Below are 8,741 nucleotides of genomic sequence, written 5' to 3'. Positions count from 1 at the left end.
CCTGGCCCCATGATCCCCATGGGCATTGCTGGCAAAGCCCCGCCCACCGTGGGAGATGCACCTGCCATAAAACCAACGCTTCTACAAGGCCAAGGGCGCCACAGAGCCAGTCCGTGCTCCCCGGGGGCGACAGGCTGAACGGGAAGTGCCCGCACACCGATGGAATCCTGCAAAACGGAATGAGGAACCTGGGTGCACTTCCTCCCCTGGGCAGCAGACACAAGCTCGTGGCACACGGGTCCGTGTCTGAGTCTTCACAGCTTGGCTGCACTCCCTGGGAGGGCTCGCATGGCTGAAATCAAGGTGTTCCCCAAAGCCGTTTTGCTGAGGCTGGGTCGGGGCCCTTCCTCTCAGCTCCCAGTGACTCATGCCACGGCAGCTGCCCCTCAGGGCCGGCGGCACCTGTCTGCAGCCTGGCACAGAGGGCTGGTTCCAGCCCAGGTTCCACAGCGCCCCCTAGGTCAGGCCCACACTCAGGCACGTGTCCCCACCAGCCACCAGCGGGGCAACCTGGGCCGCCAGGTGCTGAATCGGGCGGTGCCCAGGGACTAAGTTAAACAAAGGGCCCCTTTGCACGTGGTGGCAGAGTCTGTCTTGGAGCAGACAGGCCTGTCCCCCGATCAGGAGAGATCTTGCTCCAGCTACAAGGTCTGGGTGTCAGCAGGGAGCTGCCTCACCCACCTGCCCAGTCCCCAGCTATCCTGCAGGGAGCCTTCCGCAGTCCCAGGAAGGGCGCAGCCGCACCTGCTGCATCTCAGGTAGTGGAGCCGCAGGCAGTAGGCAGACCGGCCCAACCCACAGCCACGTCCGGCACCAGACTCACATTATCCCAACGTAACCTAGAAAAATGACCTATTGCTAACGGCGCTGGCCAACAGCAGGGTCCGAGAAACCACAGAGAAAATCCACCCTCTCCTGTTAGGGGTCTTAATGGATTAAGCAAATGGAGAGAACATAAGGTTAGGAACATGGCCCTGGGGACTTTTCGTTCAGTGAAATGGGGAGGACGCTCTGGCAGGTTCAGTGCAGGCTGCCCTGCCCCAGGTGCACGGATGATACCTGAACCCCCCGATTTCCCCGTGAAGTCAGCTGGTAGGAGAACCCCCGGAACAAGCAGATCACAGTGCTTTGTAAAAGCAGCAAGGGGTGTGATGGGGTGCAGACCTCTACTCCACTTACCACATCACACTGCACACCTACTCCAGATGCTCCCTGCAGACAGCAGGAAAGGCCCGTCCCCTAGTGTGGTGTGGTAGGGAGGAAGCAGGCTGGAGTGCCCAGTGCCAGTGACCCCCCCAACACCCTGCGACCAGCCTTCAGCCAGGTTGGAGTCCACCAGAGACCTTCATGCCCTTTCATGTGAGAAGGATATGAGCCTAGGTTTAAGCTTCCAACCATCCACCTTGCACAACCTTTTTTTTCTCTTTTGAGACGGAGTCTCGCTCTGTCACCCAGGCTGGAGTGCAGTGGCACATCTCGGATCACTGCAATCTCTGACTTGCGAGTAGCTGGGATTACACGTGTGTGCCACCACTCAGCTCATTATTGTATTTTTAGTAGAGATGAGGTTTCAGCATATTGGCCGGGCTGGTCTCGAACTCCCAACCTCAGGTGATCCACCCACCTCGGCCTCCCAAAATGTTAGGATTACAGGCATGAGCCGCTGCGCTTGGCCCACCTTAACTTTAGAGGACAAGATTCCCAAACATACAAACTGATCAAACTCAGCACGTACACTGTAGACATGAAACAGTAGCCAACAGCCTCCAAATCATCTACTAGATGGCTTAGGATCTGTTTCCAAACAAGCAAGGTGTCATCAGGTACCAAGTGTGACTGAGTGCAGCAGCAGAGGTACCAGCATCACCCATTTCCACGCCAGTAACAGCCCACTGGGTGCCTCAATGCCTGCACCTGGCAAAGGCATGCAGAGAAAACAATCTGACTCGGTCCCTGAAGCTGCTTCTCTGGGGTTGTCATGGCCATAGCTGCCAAGGAGAGCAGGTGCTGCTGTGAGCTGGTAGGACCAGGGCAGCCTGTGTCTGGTGTCTGGGCACTGCACAAGGAACCGTGCTGCCCTCGGACACAGAAGACATGGGGATGCCCAGCTCAGACCAGGGCACCATGGCACGCTCTCTGGCTGCCTCTCGTCCACGAAGCAAAAACAATGGCTTCAGAATGTTTAACAGGAGAGGCCGACACTTGGCAGGGCCATCTAGTACCTTGGTGTCGGGGTGAAGACGCCCAGCGAAGTGAAGGGTCAGGACCATGGTCACCAGGCACAACAGGCTCAAGAACGATGCCCCGAAGTCCAAGATGCTACATTAATTAGAAACTACTTTGCTTAAAAGAGGCAACTCTAGGTTGGGTGCAGGGTCTCGTGCCTCTAAACCCCTCTACTAGAAAAGCTGAGGGAGGATTGCTTGAGGCCACGAGTTCAAGGCTGCAGTGAGCCATGACTGTGGCACTGTACTCCAGCCCTGTGTGCCAAAGACCTTATCTATTTTTTTAGACAGTCTCACTGTTGCCCAGGCTAGAATGCAGTGGGGTATGATCTTGGCTCGCTGCACCCTCTGCCTCCTGGGTTCAAGTGATCCCCTCACCTCAGCCTCCTAGTAGCTGTGACGACGAGTGCATGGCACCACACACAGCTGATTTTTTTATTTTTAGTAGAGATGGGATTTTGCCATGTTGGCCAGGCTGGTGTTGAACTCCTGAGCCAATCCCAAAGTGCTGGGATGACAGTGTGAGCACCAGCCCAACCTTCTCTCTTTAAGAAGAAAAAAAAAAAAAGTCCACTCTGCCAAAGTCAGCCTCTGTAACCTCCCCACAAGAAAACCATTTTACATCAGCCACTGACCAAACCACCCAGTGCTTTAACACAGAAAGGAAGGCATAATCCAGGGCTTGGACTGTCTTTCAAGAAAGCCCCAAATCCCCTGTAAGGAAGTCACAGCAGCGAAACCCCATCCCAGGCCCAGCAGCTCCCACGAAATACACCACGGGGAGACCCAGCGTGACTGCTGACTGATTACAAGTCCCCAGGAGGGCTTTATTTTTTCTTTTCAACATCCTGTTCTGCGGCTTCCTTGGCTCTTTTTGCCCGTATGCCGAAGAGCCGGGCGTTGGCACGGGCCATGCGGAGACTAGCGAAGGCTTTGAAATTCTTCTCCTCCTCAGTAATGACTCGAGCTTTCTCCTTCTTATAGACCTAGAAGAGAAACACAAATTGTTGAACCCAGTGTGTCAATGGGCAAAGGCACAATGAGGCATCATCAGAACCCAGAGGACTTCGGGGGATGTAAGGGCAGGTGTGCTGCCCAACTGCGGAAAAGCGACTCGAGTCAGTCACCTTCCCTGTGATTAAAAAAAAAAAAAAAAAAAAAAAAAAAGGCCGGGTGCGGTGGCTCAAGCCTGTAGTCCCAGCACTTTGGGAGGCTGAGACGGGCGGATCACGAGTTCAGGAGATCGAGACCATCCTGGCTAACACGGTGAAACCCCGTCTCTACTAAAATACAAAAAAAAATTAGCCGGGCGAGGTGGCGGGCGCCTGTACTCCCAGCTGCTCGGGAGGCTGAGGCAGGAGAATGGCGTGAACCCGGGGGGCGGAGCTTGCAGTGAGCTGAGATCCGGCCATTGCACTCCAGCCTGGGCGACAGAGCCAGACTCCGTCTCAAAAAAAAAAAAAAAAAAAAAAAAAAAAAAAAAAAAAAAAAGAAAAGAAAAAAAAAACCCTCCCTGCCTGAGCTACACACGGCAGCTTAGGTCTGTAAATCCCAAAATTCAAAACCAGTGTAAGCAACGTAGAGAAACTCTCTTTCCAAAAAAACTTCCCAATTTACGGCTTCGTGGTTGCAAGAAGTAAAAACTAAGAAATATTCTTTTCCACAAACCTCCACACGCAGCACAACTGCCACCATTAACTTTCTTAGACCTGATCCCCATCTCAGATATCCATGTGTTCACCCACTGATCTCGTCTAAAGCTGGATTTGAGCAAGTGTTAACTTACATTCCGGATGGGCATGACCGGTCCCGTCAGCTGGGTGGCCAGTTTCAGTTCTTCAGCCTGTTGATGAACGAGAAGAGCTAAGTGCCTTTAGCCGCGCTGCCCCAAGGACTCCACCCCCGCCTGGCCCCAAACTTCCCCCTGGGGATCCCGAGTTCAGCACCAGTGTCTGAGCCTTTCCTCCAACATACTTTGTGTCCCCAGTGTTGAGAACAGTAATTACTAGTTAGGTGGCTATCTTACTGAGTTGACACAACACGCATGAGACAGTTATATCTACCTGTGAACCAGGGACGGGGCAGAGAAAATCGTTCCCTAATTCAACTACCCGGAAACGTATACAATGGACTTTTATCAACCTTACCCTACAAGGTTTTCTAGAATATTTTGGAACACGAAGCATTTTAGGGAGACAATGATTTCAACGGAAAAAGCTGGCTCCAAGTCACACAGCCTTTGCCGTGACCACTAAGGTCATCCCTGCTGAAAATCACAGGTGAACCTTAGCAGTCCCGATTAGCTCGTCATCCTGCAAGACAGGCGTATCCTGCGGATCACAACGGCCACGAGGTTTTGGTTCTTCTCACCCCAGGAGGGCCCAGGGACGGGTGTCGCCGATAAAGGAACCGGCCTCACTTTCCCCGCGCGCCAGGACGGCCGGAGAGCCCTGTACTCACAGAACTGTCTCCCTTCTTGGGGGCCGAGGGCTTCCTGGGGAAGAGGATGAGTTTGGAGCGGTACTCCTTCAGCCGCTGCACGTTGGCCTGCAGGGACTCCGTGGACTTGTTCCGCCTCCTCGGATCCACAGAAATGCCGATGGTCCGCGCCACCTTCTTGTGAACGCCGGCCACCTGCCCCAGAAGCGGAGAGAGATGGAGGCGGGCCCGGGCCTTCTCCGCCGCGAGGCCCGGATGGAGAGGCCCAGCGATCAGATGGAAAAGGGTTCGAACGTGCTTTCATCAAGGCCGTCCAGCGATTCCGGAGAATGTCATCACGCGACTGAGGCCAGCACAGGGGACTCAGGGCCCTCCTGACACCGCGGCGCTGCCACTACTCACCCTGAGCTCCTCCAGGCTGAAGCCGCGGCCGGCGCGCACCTTCGTGTGGTACCGAACCGTGGGGCAGCGCACGATGGGCCGGATGGGCCCCGACGCGGGGCGCGGGGCGATGCGGCGCGCCTTGGCTTGCCGGGCCTTGCGTCTGGCGGAGAGAAGCCCGGCGGCGGTCACCCTCGCCTAAGGCCGCCAGGCAAGTGCTCCGCGGCGGCCGCAGACAGCGCCCCCCGCCCTGGCACCGGCCACCCCCAAACCAAGGCGCAGCCGCGGGCGCGAGCCCCAGGGGCGCCCCGAGCGCAGGGCTCACCTGCGGATCTTCCGGGCCGGCTGGTTGAACCACGTGGCCACGCGCCGCTGCCAGTCCTTGTGGAAGTGGGGCTTCAAGATCATGCCATTCCGGCTGGGCGCCATGGCTGCCTACGGCCCTGCGGCTGCGAAGGCGAGGGAGCGAGTGAGAGGCCGCGCCCCGGGCGCGCGCACCCCCCGGACCTCCGCCCTGAACCCTCCAGCCTGGGCCGTCCGGCCGCGCCTAGAGCCCGGGCCCCGGCCCAACGCTGTCTGCGAAAAAGAAGGGGCCCATCCATGCCCGCGCTGGCAGCAACGCCAGGCCGATGGCGCCGGATGAAGCCCAAAGGCCGGGACCGAGTCTAGCTCACCTCCTGCACAGGAAGACAACCGAGCGGAAAGGAAACGGCGCCGCAATGCACCCTGGGATGATAGCAGGGCCGGCCAACCAGAAGCGCCGGGCGCTCTGACCAATCAGAGCCCGGAAAGGAGGAACTGACGTCACCGCGCTCTCTCAGGGCCGCCCTCGCAAACATGGCGTCGCTCAGAGTGCGGCGGCGCGGCCGTGATACCCGGGCCCTGTGGACCCCGCGGCCGGACTTGCTTGACGTCCGCCGTTACTGCCCCGGCGCTTCAGCCGCTGCGCGGGCCGCGGTGGGCTCAGGCCGAGCCCCGCCTTGCGGACTAACGCGCGCGGGGCCAGCATCTGGGCGGACGGCGAACGGGCGACGCCCCGGCAATTCTGTTTGTTCGCGTTTGTGGGACACGTTTGTAGCGCAAAGGCAGGAAAACTGCAATGAGATCCGAGTCTGCGCAACCTAAGGCCGTCGTCCTCCTTGTTCCAGCGTTTATTCTCCTCCCATCCATTTGGAACTTTTTTTATATTGAGACAAGAGCTTCACTCCGTCGCCCAGGCTGGAGTGCAATGGCGTGATCTCGGCTCACTGCAAACTCTGCCTCCCGAGTCGCTGGGATTACAGGCGCCCGCCACCACACCAGGTTAATTTTTTGTATTTTAGTTTAGTAGTAGAGACGGGGTTTCACCGTGTTGCCCAAGCTGGTTTCGAACTCCTGAGCTCAGGCAATCCGCCCGCCTCGGCCTCCCAAAGTGTTGGGATTACAGGCGTGAGCCACCGCGCCCGGCCTATGCTGGTTTTTTAAAAGATAAAATTAACATTTCTTGAGTGTTTTTGTAAGCAGGGAGTTCAGTTCCGCATGTGCATTTTCACATCGAATCCACACAACTCCGTAAGGAGCAGTTACTGTTGGCCTCTGTCCCTGCTTTCCCTTGGCCCAGGATTAGGTGACTTCTCTAAGGTCAGGGGTACCCAACTGAAAATGTCACATTCTGACCTGCTGTGCCTACTGCCTCCCTTCACAAAGAAAAGCATCAACAAAAAGCCAGCTCTTACTCTCTAGTGCAAGTCTGTGAAGGCACCATCCATCTTACTGCTACCTGGAAACCTTTAAATCTTAATAACCCTCTTTCTTCCCTACCCTCACCCAATCACCAGCCTTCCTCCTGGTAAAACTTAATCCACTTTTTAAGAATTTCACAGTCCCGGCTGGGCGCGGTGGCTCACGCCTGTAATCCCAGCAGTTTGGGAGGCCGAGGCGGGCGGATCACGAGGTCAGGAGATCGAGACCATCCTGGCTAACGCGATGAAACCCCGTCTCTACTAAAAATACAAAAAATGAGCCGGGTGAGGTGGCGGGCGCCTGTAGTCCCAGCTACTCGGGAGGCTGAGGCAGGAGAATGGTGTGAACCGGGGAGGCAGAGCTTGCAGTGAGCTGAGATCCGGCCACTGCACTCCAGCCTGGGAAACATAGCAAGACTGTGTCAAAAAAAAATTTCACAGGCCGGGCATGGTGGCTCACACCTTAATTCCAGCACTTTGGGAGGCCGAGACGAGTGGATCACCTGATATCAGAAGTTGGAGACCAGCCTAGCCAACATGGCGAGATCCTGTCTCTACTAAAAATACAAAAATTGGCGAGTGTGGTAGTGTACGCGTGTAATCCTAGCTACTCCAGAGACTCAGACGGGAGAATCATTTGAACCCAGGAGGCGGAGGTTACAGAGTCAAGACTGCGCCACTGCACTCCAGCCTGGGTGACAGAGTTAAGTCTCCGTCTCAAAAACAAAAAATTTAGGGCTGGGTGTGGTGGCTCACACCTGTAATCCCAGCACTTTGGGAGGCCAAAGCAGGCAGATCACGAGGTCAGGAGATGAGGACCATCTCTACTAAAAATAAAAAAAATTAGCCAGGCGTGGTGGCACGCACCTGTGGCCCCAGCTACTTGGGAGGCTGAGGCAGGAGAATTGCTTGAACCCTGGAGGTGGAGGTTGCAGAGAGCCAAGATAGCGCCACTGCACTCCAGCCTGGGCTACAGAGCATGATTCCATCTCCCAAAAAAAAAAAAAAAATTAAAAATAGTAAAATTATTTCACAAAAGGCTCGGTACAATGGCTCACACCTGTAATCCCAACACATTGGGAGGGCAAGGCAGGAGGATCACTTGAACTCAGAAATTACAGTCTAGCCCTGTCTCTGCAAAAAATACAAAAATTAGGCATAGTGGTGCATGCCTGTGGTCACAGCTACTTGGGAGGCTGAGTCAGGAGGATTGCTTGAACCCAGGAGATTGAGGCTGCAGTGAGCCGAGATGGCGCCACTGCACTCTAACCTGAGCGACAAAGCAAGACTGTCAAAAACCAACACAACAGGAAAAAAATGATTACTGAGGACACGACCCTTGGCTACACCAGCTAAAACCTTCCCAACTACGTGCTGCTCTTTGGATTTGGAGAACTTGGGCAAAGGTCAAGGCGTCTCTCAGACATGCCCCCACTTGGGTGTGTGACCGCACCTGTGGCTGCCTCCTTACTGCTCTGCCGGCGTTTCTCAGGGCACTCAGTGTTGCAGCAACAACAGGACAATCCACTCACGTCACTGCACCACAGGGAGGGCAGATGCAAGGAGGCCAAAGTGGGAGCCGCATGCCCCGGAACACAGGGCCAGGGCGTCCTGGGTCATCCTCTATCCCTACAGGGTCCAGGCCCCCGATTCCTACAGGAGTTTTCCACTTAGTCCCTGCATTACTCAAATGACAAACTGAAACCACAAGACCCTGTGATCCAAGGTAAGCCCGCCAGCTCCCCTGCATTAGAGCTGGCCAGACAATGCAGATGTAGATTTTCCAACCACAGAGTTTATTAGTAAAGTGTCTCAACAGTTCTCAGGGCAGAAAAAACCAAGGCATCCCCCAACACTGCATGTGTGACTAGACCAGCAGGAAGTCCTCAACTTGCACCGTCCACATGGCAGCAGGGGGCAGTGTTGAGTCCCCTGGAGCCCAGGGCCTGGGCCGGACTGTGTGGCCCCATTGACG

At 55.8% G+C, this 8,741-nt stretch overlaps 2 protein-coding genes and 1 non-coding gene across 6 annotated transcripts in view; all 3 read right to left on the bottom strand.

Annotated features, from left to right (window-relative positions):
- Positions 1–3,028: 3,028 nt before the first annotated feature.
- RPL13 (ribosomal protein L13) overlaps positions 3,029–8,741 on the bottom strand; it is a 192,983-nt gene continuing 187,270 nt past the window's right edge. For all 3 annotated transcript variants that reach the window (XM_050773109.1, XM_050773110.1, XM_050773111.1), the window contains exons 2-7: positions 5,720–5,751; positions 5,371–5,494; positions 5,067–5,208; positions 4,686–4,859; positions 4,012–4,068; positions 3,029–3,211 (exon numbers count right to left, since the gene is read on the bottom strand). In XM_050773109.1, the coding sequence (XP_050629066.1) occupies positions 3,053–3,211; positions 4,012–4,068; positions 4,686–4,859; positions 5,067–5,208; positions 5,371–5,474 (636 nt within the window). In that variant the 5' untranslated portion in view covers positions 5,475–5,494; positions 5,720–5,751 and the 3' untranslated portion in view covers positions 3,029–3,052. The remainder of the gene's footprint in view (positions 3,212–4,011; positions 4,069–4,685; positions 4,860–5,066; positions 5,209–5,370; positions 5,495–5,719; positions 5,752–8,741) is intronic.
- On the bottom strand, positions 4,919–5,002 carry LOC126945128 (small nucleolar RNA MBII-202). Its single transcript, XR_007722306.1, has one exon. It is a non-coding gene; the product is annotated as a small nucleolar RNA MBII-202 (small nucleolar RNA).
- Positions 8,542–8,741, bottom strand: part of SPG7 (SPG7 matrix AAA peptidase subunit, paraplegin) — a 65,286-nt gene continuing 65,086 nt past the window's right edge. For both annotated transcript variants that reach the window (XM_050772901.1, XM_050772902.1), the window contains one exon: positions 8,542–8,741. This exon is cut by the window's right edge and continues 666 nt beyond it. The gene's annotated coding sequence lies outside the window, so the exon portion shown is untranslated.

Source organism: Macaca thibetana, chromosome 20, assembly GCF_024542745.1.
Source record: "Macaca thibetana thibetana isolate TM-01 chromosome 20, ASM2454274v1, whole genome shotgun sequence".
In the NCBI taxonomy this organism is placed as follows: domain Eukaryota; kingdom Metazoa; phylum Chordata; class Mammalia; order Primates; family Cercopithecidae; genus Macaca; species Macaca thibetana.
This window is presented reverse-complemented; position numbering and strand designations above follow the sequence as displayed.